Here is a 19,981-nt window from a genome sequence, read left to right as displayed (position 1 = left end):
ATGAATTACAAACATCAAAAATTAGAGGAACTCAGAAATTAGATTACAGTCATTTGAGATCATTCATTCATTCATTCATTCATTCATTCATTCAATCCATTAATCAAAAATATTTCTTATCCAGTACAGGATTGCTGGGTTAGCCTTAATTCTATAGCAAAGAAACATAGTGCACTGAAAAGTACAATTATGAAATTGTCTGTGAAGCTTCAGCTTAAAAAAAATGTAATATAACTGCACTTCACTGAAAAACCAATCTGCTCTACATCAACAGAGTAGCATAACACGGGTTATTTGAGTTAAACTCCCAGTGCTACATTCATCCTCCCATTTGAGCTGGGCCCCACAAAACACATGGCTTCCACCCCACACACACTAGGGGGGGGCATTTTTAAGGAGCATGGGCCAAAAGGAACATGTGTCACCTAGACAAGACGTGTCCATATGCAGTCAAGATTTGGAAGCCGTACACCATTTTTATTCAGGTAATTGTCACTCTACACAAATGAGGACCAAGTCAGTTTTAGTCATTCTCCTCAGCTGGGTAGTGTTACTGTTTACTCATATTAGCTCAAATGGCTGATATTTAAAATGCACTTTTTGACAAAGTCTGTGCTAAGTGTTTGAAATATACCATATAAAATTTTCAAAACACAATCCAAGGGAATTCATAAGTATATTTTTCTTGCCATAAAGTTTCCAAATCATCACCTAAAAAACTATTGGTCTGAGATTACAAACTAAACTGTTAATCACTTCACCCAGGAAAAGGCTACTTTTCTTCTGGTGTGTGAAATCCGTTTTGGAGTAAAGCATCAAAATGGATAAAGTAAACCTATAGAAACAGTTGATTATTAAAACAAAGCTAAACATAAACCGTCCCTATGCACTTTGTGCTTTGAAAAGGGTCAAACGTAAAAGCATTCTCAGGCCATCTTAATGAGTGACCCCTTTGAGTCATCCGCTGACATCAGCATCCTTTTCAAATACTAAAATGTCAAACCTTTTAGGTTTTTGTAAAATAGGGGTCATTTCAGTAATTTATTAAAGGAAGTAATAATTGATAAAAGTTAAAACATTTCTGTAGAAAAAAATAGCAGAAAATTACTCCTAGACATTAATGACATTAAGACCAAAAAAAAAAAAAAAAAAAAAGATCTTTGTAGGCGGACACAAGGCTTGCGTAAAATGAAATTATGGGCGTATTAGACATTGTAAATGTCTCATAAAGTAAACGCTGTAAACGTTGCAGGTCATAAATCACAATACGTAAGTTTGGGCAATATCTATTTTGTAATGCAGTCATACCCTCCGGAGTGTTTTCAAAAGCAAATTTTTTAATTAATGCTGGAGTATATCTAATTAAACTTAATACTGCCCAAGCCAATATGAGTGATTACAAATTTTCAGAACAAGCAACCTGGAGGATGTGCAAAAAAGCCAATAATGCTGATGGCATGATAAAATGCTGTTTTTCCCCTTTGTAATAGATTACCTTGGCCAACACTAGTAAAAGTTAATAGCATCAAATTAATGTCATTTATAAATATATTCACCAAGACCAGCCTAATTACACATAGTAGTTCATCTGAGTCCTTCAGAGCACACACCTATACTTAAGGTTCATTACCCATCACTAAATCAGCCAATTATTTCAGATGTCGTGACAACCCACAGAATGATATTTCAAACACTGTTTCTACCATGGGGTAATCAATACCACCACTAGGAGAGTTCACATGTCCACTGTTTAAGGTATGGTTTTCACCGAAGACTCACAAATGGAAATAGACTAGAGATAGGGCTCTCTACCACTAAAAGGTGACCATAGAAGTTACTACTAGCAAACAAGAACAGCAAACAGGCGGGATTATCTTTAATGTTAATGGCCTGTTAATACTGACATTACATTAATTTACGGGCTAAAAGCAGGCGACAAAGCTCATCGAAACCTGAGGGGATGACAGACCCAAGTTTGAAAACCCCTGCTGTGGTGAACTGTGTAGAGGATGAATGAATGAATGAATGAATGAATATCAGAAGGACAGAGGCTACCAAAACATCCTGAATCTAGATGGTAAATGACAAGTATCAGGCCCACAGCCATCCATACATTTAGGGGAGGGGGCCCTCTCGATGGGTTTTGCTGACCAGGGGCCTTAAAGCACCAATATGACCAAATGTCATCCATTCAAAAATGTTAATTATAAAATTAGCAAAGAGGTAAAATTTGTGTAAAAGTTGTTACACTGAACAGGGCACAGGACTGATTTGGACAACGTTTAGCCAACTGCCATTTACATTAATAACACCTTCCTGTCACCTGCATGTTGCCACAAAAACCATAACTTGAAAAAGAAAAACCTTGATATTTTCTAGGGTACAAAAACTAAAAGGCTTCAATGAAGGAACACTGTTCCAAAATGAAACCTGAAGGACATAAACAATTCAGCTTGACTGCCAGAGTGTCCATAATAAAAAGAAGCAAATCTCTTGATGGCAAAGGTTACCAAATTGAATCACTTGTATCCTGTAGTGGACTCTGGTATCCCTCTCCATGCACTCAGTTTCTATAGATTATCCCACTCAAAACCTTACATCTCAACAGCACCACACCCAAAGCTTCTCTCTTAAGTAACACCCTAACGATCTCACAGCACTAATCGCACATTAACTTCCAAAATTAAATAATTTTTTAGGTAGAAGGCATATTTAAAGAGGCTGTTACACCAATGTTTCCTTGAAACAGGTGCATGGATGGCAGTTTCTGACTGTGTGTGGGATTAACCTTGCTTCAGTGTACATCATCTTCCTAATCGTCTTTGCTGAATAACATAAATAGTAGCAGAGCTGCGGGGTAAGTCTTAGCTCAGAAATATAAGAAGAGCCCAAACAGGAGGCACTGCGCTCTCAGCAAAAACAAATTATGAAGTAGCTGACACTCCCCCCTCAAGGCGCTTTTTTGTCCTTAGAACTCCACTGATGAGTTAAACTCCTGTAGAGGCTTTTGATGAACAAACCTATTGAAAGACTCTCATTCATTTCAGCTTCAATGACAGTAGGATATGACTTGACCAGTTTGTTAAAGCTCAGGTTTCTCACCCATAGTACATTAACGTTGCCAAGATAAATAGTACCTTAATAATGATGCAAGTTCCTAAAGCACTATGAGCTGGAAAGCTCATACCATGGATATGACTGTGCGACTCTTCCCATGCTCAAGGGTTGAATTTGCCAAATAATGTATAACAGTTACGGTTAAGTCCAAAATTGTTTTCACCCACCTCCACCTCAAATGGAATGTCTTTCACCTAACATTATAGATTAAACCCACAAACACTGGTTATAATTCAAAGCTGGAACTATTGTACCATTATTGTGATACAAGATGTATACATCACCGGGCTAAACCTTTATGCCTGTGAGGGGAAGGTTACTGGTCTAAGCCTTGCTTTTGCAGAATAGTCACATGTCCATGGGAGCTTGAGCAAGGCCCTTAACTCACAGGTCCCTGGATGTCACAAGGTGGCTGATCCTTCACTATGACCCCAAGCTTGCTCTCACCAGCATGTGCCCGTCTCTCTCATGAAGAGAAAGATGAGGTAGAGAGAGAAGGGAACCGCACTGGGATTAATCAAGCATCACTATTGAAAAAGGAATGTAAAAAAGGGCAAACGCAAATTAAGGAAAAACGATGTCTTTTTTGTACCATTGACCAAACTTCAAAAGAAGCCATTGTAGCACCAAAAGTGGATAGTTCAAGTGCAGAAAGCAAAAATCCAAACATCGTTTTTGCTTAATCTGAGTTGATCTTATCTTTCTGGGCAGATTTAATTTTTTATTTTTTTTTTTTGCATTTTCTTTTCTCTTTTTTAATATAGTGATACTTGATTAATCCCAGTTTCACCAACCAGTTGCATACTCTGTGACTACAACTCTGTATACTCAATTGGTTGACAAACAAAATCTTGGTCTGAATTTGTACTTTCTATACCTATCCTTAACTATCCACCTCTGTGCAGCATCCCTATATAAATTCTATCTTCAGTTTGCAGGTGGCTTGGCTCATTCTTCTTTACAATGGGTTTATTTTGGGTCTGTCCCACAAGTGACAGTCTTAACTGGGCTAAAATGCCTACTTCAGCTTTACTATGCCACAATGCAAAATTTCCATTTCAACCGTAGCAATGTAGATTTACTTGTGATTTTAGATTCTTTACTCCTTTGGCATCACTCTCGATAATAATCAATCAGTGGTCGGTGCAGTAATACTTTTTACCATATTAAAAATAAATGAAAACTAATATATAACCTTTCACAAACCCATTTATCATATTAAAATTATGTACATTTTACAATAACCCATCCATCCATCCATTTACCAAACCGCTTATCCTACTGGGACGCGGAGGGTCTGGAGCCTATTCCGGAAGCAATGGGCACGAGGCAGGGAACAACCCAGGATGGGGGGCCAGCCCATCGCAGGGCACACTCACACACCATTCACTCACACATGCACACCTATGGGCAATTTAGCAACTCCAATTAGCCTCAGCATGTTTTTGGACTGTGGGGGGGGAAACCGGAGTATCTGGAGGAAACCCCACGACGACATGGGGAGAACATGCAAACTCCACACACATGTAACCCAGGTGGAGACTCGAACCCGGGTCCCAGAGGTGTGAGGCAACAGTGCTAACCACTGCACCACCATGCCACCCCTCTTACAATAACCATACAGGAAATTATTAATTTAATCCTACAGGAAATTTTTGGAAGGTCAACTAGAAAATAACTCCAGACAGGTGCCACCCTTGAATCATGCCACAACCCTGTGTCTCAAAAGGCAAACTGCATCACTGCCAAAGACTCACACATAAATTTAGCAAGATAATGTCAAAATAATATGCTTATGGGGCAGTTTTCTAAACCTGGGAACATGAACTAAATGTGAGGAATTAGATAATCCTTGAAACTTTGCAGATATAAGGATGCTGAAATCCTCATGCATGTGGTACAAGCCTACATTCAGAAATGCCCAACCCTTCTCCACAGTAAGAGCCTTCTGGCACAATCCAATTTAACAATTGTGCAAGGAACAATTAGAAAAAACAAAAAGGGAGGGGTGAGGACAAGCTAGCACCCTGCCAAAACAAAACCAAGGCCAAAGTCAGGATTACTCATACTACTGAAACTACCAGGCCCGAAAGGCTAATCCTCTGCAATGCTTGCTAAGGGTTTGCCCAAGAGGCGGTGTAATTTTCAGTTGATTAGTTGATTTACAAAGAAAAAAGTGAGTAATACAGCAAAACATTAAAAATCCCTTTAACAACTATCAGACTACTATATTTTTCTACTGTTATTTAAAATTAAGATGTTGGTGTATGAAATAATGTCTTCTGCACATCATTGCAGGTTATTCCACAAATAAATTAAAATAAGTTATTAGAACACTATAAATACACAGCACAAATTTAACCAGCCTAGATGAACGCTTATATTTCCAGATGCCATGAAGTGTGACATGCATGAGAGATTTTTAATCTTAAATTATTATTACTCTGGATTTTCAGAGACCACCGCAACGCATCACACATCACACACTTAAGGAATATATACCAAGTTTACAAAAGAAACATCCGACTTCTGGCTGTAAAAGTTTACACCACATATATTAGACTAAACATCAGACATGTCTACAAACACTTAAGGCCCATTTACGCTAGGGTGTTCAACAATCCGAAGGTAAATAAGGGTATATTTGCCATGATAACACTGAAAGCAAACAGTATCGATATTTTGGCCTGCTGCCACATGTGCGTTCAGCATGCTTCAAAGTTCTGTATGGTATGTGACAGAACACCACGTTATGGAGCCTTAAGCGCTCAGTCTCTTCAAGGCATAGTTCTTAATTAGTTAAAGTAATTAACAGGATAGTTAGTCACCTCATCAGGGATTTCAAGTTGGAAGTAGGAACTAATTAAAATGTTGTCAAAATTGGGAATAGCCAGGCCTTCAAGGACCACGGCTGTTCACCGCGCTGGCTTCAGGTGAGGACCTTCACAACACCTCCAAGATACTGCTTACACACAGAGACCTTTTCGTATACCAGGTTTCCAAGCAGTGTATTATTGTTGATATGAAGATTAATGTATAAAATGTCATAGGAGTAACATTTTATTAAGCATTACGATTTTTTATCAAGTATAATAATATTCAACAGAATGTGGACACTACTGCAACCATACCAATACTAAATAAACTGTAGGTAGGAACAGCTCTTAACTATCAAAAAGAATCTACATCTGCATAATTACAGACCATGTTTCTGGGATTTCTGCACAATATACACTCATGATGCAATGTAAAGAAAATACTATTCTGAATTTCGCCAAAAAATAGTTATAGTAGCACATACTAGAGTAGTCCAATCCCTTTCAAGACTTACTGAGTGGTTTGAGGATGCTGGTGTTGGTGTCATCTGGTGTTTCGCAATCAGACTTATCGTTCACGTTTTCTATGGCTCTCTCTTTCCTCTCCCTGTGGGTGGTCCTCCGGCGATGTCGTCTCCGCCTCCTGTAGCTCTTCGGCACGTGCACACCGATGTAGACTGTATGATGACCTGCAGGTATACCGCATAGGTTATACTCATTCCATAGATAAGTGGCATTGATTCATATCCAATTTCTTCCTTAGAAAAACAAAACCATTCAACATAACTAAACACTGATGCAGATAAATCAAAGCAATTTGAGGTCTGTCTACAATCTTTTTATATATTAGGAAACCTAGTAAGGTTGACTATTTTACCCTTCTAAGAAACACGAGTAATTATACCTTCAGGTGTTACCCAAGTCTACCAAGGTTAGGAATCTGTTGCCTGCCACAACATGCAATTTAACTGAAGAACATGTCAAGGCCCATTTCAATCAGACTAGACAGTTGCATCTGTCTTTCAAAAGGTCAGTAAAGCACATAATACTTACTGATGATTCAAGAAAACCCTAACACTTCTCCACCTATTTGGTTTAAATACCTTGGCAGGGGCATGTTTACAACACAAACCTGCAAACAAACATCTGTCAAACTGAAACATTTAGCTAAAACGCACTTAGCTTGCATCTATAAACATCTCTGGTTCAGGGATTCCTGCAAACAGTGAAACAAGAAAGCATCCTGTGAGGCCTACAGGGATTCCCAGCTTCTAAGAAAGATAATGGTACTTAATGATTTGTTTAATAAATTTATCAGCTTCTTTCCATGAAAATGGCAAAAAAAATTTGCCTTCCACTCTAACGGTGAGCAAGTACCATCTTTTTTTGTTGAGGGGCATGTAACAGGTGGCTTAAAAAGGAAAACTAATACAGAATAACAATGATTAAATTATACTGATTTCACTGTAACAGTGTACCTATTGAAACACAAAAACATAGGAAATGTATAGCTAATATACAACTTGTGATACTGAAGTGTGTATCATCATTGGAATATTGACAATGTTATTGTGAATCACATATTTTCCTCATATTGTGTAGGCCTGGGAGGCATTCCGTAATATTGACTCCTACTGTAAGAAGTCGAAAAATCAGCTTTGTCATTGTCCATGTGCACACAAATGAGACGGTAGGCTCCCTTAATGTGAATATAGTAAAATTACATCATCTTGTTCTTTAAATAGTACACACATACATTAGGAGGCCACAGCACAATTTTTTGGTTCATTTGTTTCTCAATTTATGGCTGTGCGTCTGTGAATATTTGTTTGCAAACTACAGCCTGGTTCTTCTGTTTCTCATTAATGAAGGGCTTCTTTCTTGCTTTATGGGACTTCAGTGCTGCTTCTAGGAGCCTGATACAAACTGTTCTAGCAGTGCACCTCACACCTGCACACAACATTTCCCATTTCTTTTTGACAGTCACTTGATGTCATCCTATGATTCATGAGAAACTGTCAAGTAAGTTAACGGTCATCTCTGGCATTAGAAATTTGCTTCTGCCCTTTACCTGGCTTGTTTATGGTCATTTCCAGTGTTTCCTGCTTCACCTTATGCTTGTGTATTGCCATCTTAGAAATTTTGAACCTGCAAGCAGCCTGCGGCTCAGCGTAGCCTTCGGTCAGCAGAACCACGATTAAACCAGGATTTAAAAATGCAGATGTTTAAAAAATATAGAATGGTCTCCATGTGTTCCATGACTGTACATATACATATATACATACAAACAAATGCATACATATAAAAAAATAACTTTCAGAACCAAATATCCTCCTATTATTCTACCTATGCCGTATATACATACAACACTGATGTCCAAAATGTAACCGTTAGCCAATGTTGATCTTATCCACAATTGTTTGCTACAAGCAATTGGATGTTTGTGAAAATGCACAGGTAGCTAAAGGCAAGCTTGGCAGTATCAAGTAACTGGATAGATAAGTAACTTCATTATGATTGACTAACTATATAAATCGCAATACTTTGCTCTTGCTAGAACTACAAAAGCATATGTTTTGCAACTCATCACAAGTAATATCCCCAAAACTGAATCAGATTTCCATTTCATTTTACTTTCACCATCATACAAATAATCCCCACACCCCCGGCCTCTGTAGCTTGCATTTGTGAATATTTCAGAACAGCCCAATCAAACCACATTAAGTGAGGAGGTGGAGCAAAAGGCAGCAAAGCCAGCATGTGTCATTCCTCGGAAACCAGTTTGAAAAGCACTGATTTAGACAAAGCACATTTTTGTGCATATCTAAATAGCTTGCTCAGCATTCAAGGTTAAACTTGGACAGCATCATGTTACATTTAGCCTTCAGTTTAAAAAAAAATAAAACTGAACAGGCAATATCAAATCTGTCTTCATGCAATCTATGCAAATTGACAGACAACCAATAAATACCAAAAACCCAAAAGCAGAGCTAAGAGAAAGGATTTTGTCTTAGGAATCAGTAGCAAGCCCACTTGGCAAGTTTAAATTTTAAAACCCCAAACTACCAAAAGAACTGAAAAACACGGCCACTGAAAGTTACAGCCAATTAAATTATTTTTTCTTGAGACAGAAACTCATATAATATATAAAATATAAAGTAACTTAGTGCTATCCCGAACAATTATTCTTTAAACGATTAATGTAGCAATTATTTTTCTGATTCTTTGACTAATCTAACAACTAATTTTTCGATTGATCTGATGATGAAAATAATTGCTTATCAATATATTTAAGTTAATCATTTAATACAACAATTCACCCCCTTTCCATTTTGCAGGGTGGTAGGAGATGTCTCATTAATATTTATTAGAGAAGTGCTACATGATTGGCCAGTGCATGCTGTAGTGCAGTACTGCTGGCACCGGCGAAATTAGACAAAACTATAATCGGAATTTATTTTAGAATTGATATAGTTTTAACAGTGCCAGCTTATTAGCGGAATAACTTTGTATTGCAAATGAAAATCATGCCGCAGGTCCAATAAATAAAATATTGTAGCTCTCAAGTGGTGAAGAGATCATCAGGCGGACAGCAAAGTTCAGTTATTAGCAGACTGTTTTATTGCACGATTTTATTGCACGTGCGGATAAAGTATCCCGAGTGGATAAAGTATTTTCCCTTATAATATGTTTATCTTATCAAGTAGTGCATTTCAGTTACAAAACATTTACGTAGTTTTACACAATGCGTTGACACTAAAATTCCATGTCGATTATGTTGAAATATTATTAAGCATGTGTGTGTGATGATCATTTATTTTCACTTGATGTTTTCAGGAACCTCGAAGGACAACTCCAGAATAAAGAAATAAGGTTAACTGACATTACAGTGGTTAGTAACATGAAAATATGACTTAATTCCCCTGACAAACTCCTTACAAAAAGTTAAAAATAAAAAAATTTTTTAAAATTATGATAATAATTATAGGCTCAGTACACAGACAGGTGTCTGGTCAGGTGCCTTTCCTGTGTTTGATAATCTACTGTATTTGATACATGGTGGAATGCCCTTTATACAGAATAACTTTAAAATACCTACAATTGGTGTGATTTTTGCAGGCCCGCCCCACATAATTCTTCAGCCAGGGACAAAATTACTTCAAATCCCTATGATGGGCAACACTTCCCACCTGGACCCTCTCCTGTCCCCTACCCCACCCCGGGGTCCAGGTGGGAGGGGTTGTCTCCCTGAGCCAGCCCTAGATTTATGTTCTGTTTATTTATGAAAGGCCTCTTTGCTTTCGTGTGGCACTATTATTGTGCTTATTACATTATTCAAATGTCTATCAAGCTGTGCAGTTACACCATGGTCAACATTACAGTATGAATCGTGAGAAACTTGACACTAAAAATGTGTTCGAGTTTGACCTCAAATTCATACATGAGTGCTATGTTTGTCGAGCGTTTACACTAGTGTTGCCATAAAACTAGCAGTTTATTGCTGCAGACACGGAGATGACAATGTGTACTGATTTACACGGACAAGACCAGAACAGATCAGTAATCATAATACATAAAATATGAGGTTAGAGCAGTTTTACCTTCCACCTCCTCATCATCACAGACGTGCTTAAGAAATGCCGCTCCTCTGTCTACCACTGCCTCATCCTCCACCCTGAAGAAAGAAAAAACAGAATGAACTTTATTTTTCTCCACATCTCCAACCACATTACAAAACCCCAAGTGAGTGCTAAACTGTGCAGCTGACCTGCAGGCAGGACATTAAGCACATCAGTACCTGGCCTCACAGTAGGCCCGAAACACACTGGACACGTGGCGGAAAGTATTGATTTTCATTTCGGCGCCCATGTCAACAGATTAGAGCAGCCATACTGCGGCTCACACCTTGCGGCAGCGGCGCCTCATCTAGAGAGTTGGAGTGGTGCCTATTTATCAGGCTTGCGGTAAGTAGTTCTCAGCAAAAATAGACAGGGGAGACACTTGTTGAGCAGTCTTGGTTCCTGTAATCGTATGTTCTGGCCACAGTAGTGGGGGAGGAAGGGCACTGGAATGTGAGAATAGAATGAGGCAGTATGGGATATAAGGAGCAGTGAGTTGGATTAGACTAATTTCTTAAACCTCAAATCAGATATTCAGGGATATACTAGCAGGTAGCCCTGCAGAAACCCCCTAACATCAAAGCAGTCCTGTTGTTGCACACACAAACAAATGCTAGATGCCTCCGCCATCTGGCCTTTAATACAAGTATATCCCACCCGCCTCACCTCAACAACAAGTTACCCATCACGTGACCATCTAATAATGATCTGCCCTTTGAGGATTAGTCCAGCTTTACTCAGGAGAGTAACATGCAAGCACATAATGAGCCTTTGTTGGGAACATGTCAGCTCTTCCTCCATTTAGAACTAAGAAGCCAGCTCCTCACATAGCCAAACCAGTCAATCACTCTGTGAAATGTACCTCTAACAGCTCTGTGCTTTGGGAAGGACCTGCAGAGGTTTCTATCTGTATCGCATGTCACAGTAAATGACAGTTAACCACAAAAGTTAATAATGTAGAATACTACAAAATCACTATCCGCACATTGCATTTAGCAGCTACAAATATAACAGATATTAAAAAGTTACAGACAACACTTGGTTTTTGTCTACTTTGGTGGTCCATCGTCCAGAATAGCGCTTGTGTATTCTTTCTTCAGGCGCTCGAGGAAAGTTCAATGGCAAACTTAAGTGATAATTGGAACTATTCCCATAATTACGTGGTGATATTAAAAAGGAAAACATTACAATGAATTGAAGCGTTTTAGAAATCATAATGGTAATTTCATTAAAATAAAAAAATAAAAACGATGCATCGATTTTAAATATTTATGTTGACGCATTTTCACCGTCGACATCGACGAGTGACTAATCGCGGAAGACCTATAAATCCAAGAAAAACCTTTGTGGTCAGACAAATTAACCAAAAGCAAAAAAGCAGGTTCCTTACATCAGGAAGGTCCTGGTCCCATTCCGTTTTCACGTTCTATCACTCCTTTGTTGGCGAAGCTGGCGGATGGCCCAGCGATGAATCAATATGGGGTTTTATGGTCTCTTTCAGAACAATCTCCATTTAGCAGAGGAATGCACCAGTTCCAGGGCTTCTAGCAGAATGATAGATCTAAACCATTTTGCAGCACAGCAAGGGCAGTTAAGAGAGGGGGATTCCCTATGTACACTTCTGGGTCTTTAGATATTCTTTCACTGAGTTTTAAATTTCATCACACAAGTGGCCATTTTCGCCACCTTGAACAGCTGCCAGCTGAGATGTTTGTTGACAGCTAGCATGCTCTGTGGCAAAACATGCATAATTAAGATGCAATAAGTCATATGGGAAACTCGCTACACGAGTATATCTATGATGGAAGAGGGTATTGGGCAGGACCAATGTGACAAGGCTGCTCATCACACTACAAACCAGAAACCACACGCTGTGTGCACCCCACCACTCAGAAGACCACCGTTCTCCTCATCTCGGCCACCGCTCATTACATGCACAGACCAAAAAGACGGGATACAGAAGCTAAAAGTAAACAAAGACAGGAAGGATACAGCTTGTTCTTTAGATAACACCCGCTACTCATATGCTTTTCCCATGAGACCCCTCTATTACCACAAATCCTGTCTGATGAGGAGATAAATGATACCCCCAAGACAAGCTCTCCTGTAAAATATTATTTTAATATGAAACAGCAGATGTCATGAGTACAGTGAGTGAGTCTTTGCATCAAAGGCTTTTTTCCTCCCACAAACAAAACAGGAAAGTTTCAAACCCATTTAAAAGCTCAAATGTATCAGATTTATGTACATGCAGACATCACGGTCTTCCACCATTTCTTTCATACGAGAGATTATATCCTAGTATCCCTCCCATTATTTGCTCCCTTTTTTGTAATAAGACTGTCACTACAGAGTAGCTGAAATCAGGTGATCCCTTTCGTAGCCCCCTAGACGCTTTCCAACAAAGCTTCCTTTGTAGGGGCCAGAACAGAGGAGCATTGCAGTAGTTTCTGACAGCAGCTGGAAACCATACATTGTGTGCAAGTGGTGGTGACTGCTGGATGAAGACACCCCCCCCCCCCCAAAAAAAAACAAAACAAAAAAAAAAAACTGCGATCTGTCAACGATCTGATTCATGGGGACAAAAGAGCTTGTGCCATATTCTCCACTGCTCAGACATGTTTCAGTATCAGGCTAAACTGAAAATATCAATGTATTGAAGGAAAAAAAAAAAATAAAATTGCATAATCTAAACTTTTTGCTAGCACCTAAAAAGCATTTGGACCTGCACCAGCCGAGTGACTGAGGTAACTTGTCACTCCATGACAGAGGTGACTGAGGGTTCAACGCCCTTGGAAATTAATCACAGGCTAAAGGCTGAGTCAGGGAGCGCCCATAGTCATAACTGAACATGTATGAGAGGTTTATAATGATTACTAGGAATGTAATAATGGGTAATTACAGTATGATGCAAATAACCAAGTAACACCACTTCTGCAACCGTGAGTGTGGTCATCATTTTCTTATGGCTGCCACAGCAAGTTATAGCATTTTTGGGGCTGAGACTAACAAGCTTAAACTTCTCAGTGTTTGGTAGATACCGTCAGAACTTCAATGGGAGAATACAAATTTATGCAGAGTTTCCAACACAACATCTACAATAAAATATTTACCCTCATGCACACCTACGGTACCTGACAACCAATCTGCCAAGCTAAAAGCAAGTAGCCAGGGGCAGAGATGGCCACCATGTTGATATTAATGCCGTATTTTATACCCGACACTTAAATTAGACTAAAAGCATCATGAAACACCTTCCCATGTAACTTCGAAGTGAAAGATAAGCAGTAGGTGTATGCCAGGAACAAAGTGTACCCAATCTTCCCAGTGTAACCTACCTTCCACATACTACTATAGGCATTAAGTACACCAAGTCAGCACAGGCATCTTCCACAAAAATATCCTGCAAATACGACAATGGGTTAACTTCTGAGTCACTATGGAACTTCCAGTTAGAGTATCTTTACAGGTATCGTTCTCAAATGTCAAGGAAGTCAGTGGAATTGCTCAGAGTCAACATATTCCCCTTTTGTTATTTTCCGGCACCTGAGTCTGGAGAATGACATGACACGGGTATGCAACACGGACAAAACTTCAGAACAAAACCCCCTCGGAGGTGCCTGACTTACTACGCAAAGGTTCATGGCAAATAAACAACCATTTGCATGATGAAGAATCAAAACGTTAAGGTCCTAAAACTACATATTTTACCATCTTTGATTTTACATATTTTTTTTTTCAATTAATCATTTAAAAAGTCTGACAGTCAAATCTGCCGCTTAACTGCAAATCAGTACGCATACCGGTAGATTGCCTAAACCTGAAAGCAAAACCTGAAAGACTGAAAAGATCACATTTTAGAGACCGCAACTTACACACCTTAAAATGAAACAGGTTGTTCATTCGCGACATGAGATATAGATCGATTTATCTCGAAATATAGAGGATTCTTTTAATTAAACTATGCATAGAACACAGCTGAACATTTATTAGCCTGGTAAAAAAAATAATGCTTGATGACCGCTACTTCATATGAAAACAGATTACCGTGTCTCTACAAGCTTTTACAATGAAGCGGTGTCGGAGGACTTCTTACTAACCGGTATCCCTCACGTGTGCGGCGCACTACAGCTAATGTTTCATCCATCTAATGTTGCATACCGTTACAACTTTCTAACAGTAGGGTACACTTAGTCTGTGATGTCTGCATTAAGAAATATCATGTTTAAGGAGCCGCCTCTACATTTTGCAAGTCTGTAGTTACGCGACTATTTTTTATGTTCCATTTTCAATTTTAATAAGCATTATTGTCGCTTTTGTGTTTAAGTAGGCTACGAGCGTCTGAGTCTGAAAACACACTTCTGTCGTCAACTTTTCATGCGCAACAGATATTAGGCAGCACTGAAATATGAATCAAGTGAACCATTTTTCAGAAACATCCGCTGTCTGAAAAGGTATTACATTAGGTCGTATTTTGACCGGGGCGACAGCTTTACTGAAGCACAGGCGCCCGACCAACTTGTTTCACAAACCACACAGCGTGTTTTTAAAACACTGTATAATTCAGCATAAACGCTTATGAAATTTTCAAAAACTTACTTGCTCTTGTCGACGCTCATGTTGTCTTGCTAAGCTCTGTATTTCCCCCTTGATCTCGCTAATATCTGTGCCGCCGTACGCTAAGCTTTCGACCTGGTACCGTCCCCTTTTAGGCTGAGGGTAACTTCTACGTTGGAGTAATACGTTGTCTTGCAGTAATTTCGCTTTACATATATTAAATACACAATGACTACGTTATGTTAAGAACCGGCGATCGCAAATGAATGACTGAATATTTAAACAACGCTAAAACGCTACTATAAAACAAATTCCAAACACCGTCAAAACGATATAGAGCTTGCAATTTGGGAAAACTTAAAAAAATCAAAGATACTTCGAAATAAATGCCTAAACCGAACCAACATGCAGTCTACAATACTTCTCAGAATGAAACGCGTCTTTTTCCATATTTAAAGCGCCATCCCTCTTCCAACGTCACACTAAAAGTGGGAGGTAGCTGCTCCGAAGAGGTCAAAGAGTTAGGAGTACATTGGATACTCTGTTCTCAAACTTCCGTATGGAAAGTCATCCTGTTGGAATCGGGGCAAGAACAGCTCAGGTGCTCTTTAGTTTTATAACCAGACTGTACGTCAATCAAAAATAGTAAAGCGGGAAACATGTCACCACGCGGCTTTAAAGTTATGACTTATAAGGAGTAAATTCCATAAATATTCATCTTCATAAAGCGGCGGAACTTTATGTAAGGAAACAGTGAATGTGATATTTAAAGGTGATGTTTAAATAACTAACGATGTGTTTAAGTAGACAATGATTAATAAAAGATGACAACATGTTACATAGTGTCCCATGTATTTTAGAAACTGGAAAAAGTTTTTAATCGTTTTGAAATAAAATATTTGAATTACATATTCACATACACACATAGATAGGTAGATGGATAAAGCGGGCACAGTGTACTGTCAGAAAAAGAGTGCCAGTTTGTACCTTTGCTTGCCACTGGGGCTGTACTCTCAAGGTTCTGCCAATTGTATCTTATAGCCATAGGTAACTGTACCGTTTAAGATACAGAAATGGACTATGAGGAACATGTTGTATCATTGGGGGTTCCTTAATGTTGTTTATATCTTAGGAATGATCCTCAGAATCCATTTAAAGGACAGTGTGGGGCAAAGGCTTCAGTTTGGGAAGCCCTTTTGTTGTCTGTCTTCTGCAATTGGTTGACTTGGAAATCCTGTCTATTTACTGATAACATCAAAAGTTACATTTGTTGCTCAGTGGGGCCCAATCCACTGCAGTTATGGCAAAGTCTGCAGCTGTTCTTTTGTAATTCTGTATGTTTGCACCTGTGTAGTATTAAAATTTATTGTCCAAATAGGGTGACAACAGCCATATGTTTGCTATAGTTGCAGTATTCAGTGTTCAACAATACTCTCAAAGAACTAAGCACAGCAGCAGAAAAAGATTTGCGATATCTATTATAAAAAACAGACCATACTATACACAGCATTTATTAACACCATTGTACAAACACCTATATCTAAAAAGATGTACAATCATTTTATCTAGAATTGTAACCACGTTGTTATAGTGGAACTATAGTAGGATTTATCTTTAGGAAAGATACCACTTTGTACGGCACTCTGATCTTAACAGTGACGCAATTTACTACAGACTGTCTTAGATTTTCCTGCTCCACCTACACCTTTTCCCCTTACCATGATCCAATGCAAAGCAGTGTGAATAAGCACATTAGATCTGCAATCAACTTGGAAGAGGGTTAGCCTGGGCTACCTGTGAACAGTATGTTAATCAGTGACTCCTTTGTGTTACAGCACACTTCGTGGAAAAATACAATGCACACTGGTCCTTTGCCGGAATGGCAAGTCACAAAACACCTGACCGACCATCAACAACGTGTTTCAGCTCAACATGGAACCCAAGCCTGATGCAAATCTAGATGGAAGTGGATACTATACCAGAGTATAGTAAACTGTAAATGGTTTTTCATGGAGTGACAATCTGCCCAGAGAAAGTTATATGTAAGATAAGTCATTAAACAAATTTAATAGCCTAAATGTAACTGTTTAATGGAATGTCCCAGGTCTGCTATAACAAATACTTCTTGAAGTTATAGGAAATAGTATAGCAATTCAAAATCTAATTTAGTCTATAGCATCATATATATATATATATATATATATAATTTTTTTTTGACCAAGGTGTTTCTTGTCCATATATTGCGTTTATGTTTTCAGGGAGCCTATTTATCTTCCCATTCTATGTTTGTTATGTAAAATTTTACATTGATAGTAATCATACTGTAGCGAACATCATTGTCCTTTTAGCACCCATGAATATTTATGTAGATTTTGCCCAAGCCATACTCATAAATAGAAATTAATGATAAAACAATGAAGGACACTGTTAAATCAACCAGTACTTATGACATCTGAATTCCAGTATTGCCTGCTGGAATTTAGTTGAAATTAGCGCATTGGAAGGTGCAGACCACTCTTTCCACAGTGCACAGGTTTCACATATCAGGACGTTTGTAACTTTGACAGGAGACTCTAAACACACTGCGTACCTGATACACAGTCATTTAAGATAGCTTTATTCATTTAAACAAACATTTTACATACAATCAATTTATTGTACTTCAGTCAATGCTGAGTTATCCATTCAGTCTAAATTGATTTGCTAAAAGTAAGCCTATGAGTTAATTATGTTCTAATGAAAAGTGTACTTTATTATTCTCTGATTCACCCTAATGCTTAAGAACAAATGTGTTCCCTGGTGATTGAGGACAGAAGAAATGTCAAGATTATGCTCCACTAACCATACACAGGGCTGGATTTTTCCAAATATGTACCCTGTGCATATTACAGCAGTTGTAAAGTTGGAAAAGGATTATTCTGAAGTCAGAGAAGAGAGAGAGGGAGAGAGAGATATAGATAGATAGACAGATGGATAGAGAGAGAGAGAGCAGAGATTTTTTTCCTTTTTCCCCCCAAATAGTTTTTGATTCACCAGGTGTTCTTTTTGGCAATAGAATGTCATTGTTTCTTTTCTTTTCTTTTATTTTCTTTCCCTTTCCAGGAATCATTGGGATATTTACCCAGTTATCTAGAAAAACAAAAATATCGTACAAGACCTCTTGGGTCTGTTTTCAGACCATTTGATACTTTTCATATGCTGTCCATGTTATGCTTTTTCTAATAATATTATGGTTTCTATGGTAAGCTCTTTAATAAATAGACTAATACTTAGGAAAATAATTGTTGTGCTCAGTTTGAATATTTGGAGCAAAGCATTTGTAAAACTTTTTAAATTTGAGCATTTTGCCAATAATTCTTAATGTTACTAAAGCTGAGATTAAAGCATGAGGATTTGTCACCAGTTTTTTCCATGATGTAACGGAAACTAACTGATAATGCAAACAAGAAGATATCTAAGCGTGCAGAAAACAGAGATCTTTATAAATCAACAATGACAAAGAAATAATACGATAGACATAATGCTATTACAAAGCATTTAGTAATATTTGACAGATAGTTTCCATTATTCTTATTGTGTTTAAAGCCAAATATACCAAACCTGAATTGCCTAGTGCATTAAATTAATAATTAATAATAAATTATTAATGATAAATCTTTATATATCATGTATATGTGAGTGTGTCCCTATGTGTGTGTGTGTTATTTGTCATCAGTGTGTTTAAACAAAATGTCATAGTCATTATTGAGAATATTCTATCCATCCACACATGCAATTATCCAGGGTCACAGGAGTGGCTTGTATCTTATCCCAGGCAGCATAGGGCACCAGGAACTGGGACACTTTGTACAGGATGCCCATCCATCACAGGGAACACACACACACACACACACACATCTGTACACAATGGCACACTATCTGTAATTTAGAGACTCTGGTTAACCTTGCAGCATGTCTTAGGAGTGCAGACACTGCCACCTTGTGGATAATAGCCATGGCTGTTGAACAGAACTGAGGTGGACTGTTGTGTATCACTCCATTATGTACCTTTAATGTTGATTTATGTATAAAAATATATGCTTTGAGCTTCAGGAGGATGTTTCCAAGACAAACATAAATCCCAACTGTAATATCCTAAGAATAAAATACGCAAAACACATTGTGAGTGGTGTCTTGGTCGGAGGCTTGGTCTTACCTGGGAGAGACGTACACATCATTTGGGGCAGGCTCGGGTGATGTGGTCCCTCTTGGGCCGGCAGAACGGCTCTCTCTGGGCTGGGAATTTGGAGGGCAGGCAGAGTCACCATGTCTGGGCCAGGAGCCTGGAGTATAGCCGGTGCAGCGGAGGCGAGAATGGCTTTTGAAGGCACAGCAGAGGTGAGGACAGGCAGAGTGGACCCCTGTGGGCCGGACTCCGAAGGCTCGGAACAAGTGGCTGCCTCTTCTGGGCTGGGCTCTGGAGGCTCAGGTGTGGCGGCAGCCCCTTCTGGGCAGAGCTCTGGAGGCGTAGTGGTGCCTCCTGGGAAAGCTCTGACTGCACTAGGTTAGGCGAGGTGAGCTCTGGTGTGGGTTCAGCCCACTTATTCCCTTTCCTTAGTGGTGGCATGTTCACCTCTTCCCAGAGTACCTTGAGGACCTCCCATATCACCGTCACCTCCTCGACCTTTGACTCTGATGAGAGGGCATCTGCAACTCCTGGAGACGGGCCACTATCTCCAGGGAGAGATGCACCGCAGCTGCCGCTACAAAGCCAGGTATGTGACACAGCAGGCTGCAGGATGCAGGATGGGCCTGGGGTATCATCTGCATCTCTCCCCGGGGTGGTCGAAGGGTCATTGATGTTGGAAGGTGGGCGGCCCATCCTATGGCTTC

At 39.0% G+C, this 19,981-nt stretch overlaps 1 protein-coding gene across 2 annotated transcripts in view; it reads right to left on the bottom strand.

Moving 5' to 3' along the window:
- LOC125746439 (electrogenic sodium bicarbonate cotransporter 1-like) overlaps positions 1-15,593 on the bottom strand; it is a 45,828-nt gene extending 30,235 nt beyond the window's left edge. Inside the window, exons 1-3 of one of the 2 annotated variants that reach the window (XM_049020403.1) lie at positions 15,152-15,593; positions 10,535-10,608; positions 6,449-6,622 (exon numbers count right to left, since the gene is read on the bottom strand). In XM_049020403.1, coding sequence (XP_048876360.1) covers positions 6,449-6,622; positions 10,535-10,608; positions 15,152-15,171 — 268 coding nt within the window. In that variant the 5' untranslated portion in view covers positions 15,172-15,593. Of the gene's footprint in view, positions 1-6,448; positions 6,623-10,534; positions 10,609-11,942; positions 12,092-15,151 lie in introns of those variants that run through there. The other variant, XM_049020404.1, reaches the window with a different exon arrangement.
- Positions 15,594-19,981: the final 4,388 nt, after the last annotated feature.

This window comes from Brienomyrus brachyistius, chromosome 7, assembly GCF_023856365.1.
Source record: "Brienomyrus brachyistius isolate T26 chromosome 7, BBRACH_0.4, whole genome shotgun sequence".
Taxonomy (NCBI): domain Eukaryota; kingdom Metazoa; phylum Chordata; class Actinopteri; order Osteoglossiformes; family Mormyridae; genus Brienomyrus; species Brienomyrus brachyistius.
Note: the sequence above shows the minus strand (reverse complement) of the source record. Positions and strands in the feature narration are given on the sequence as shown.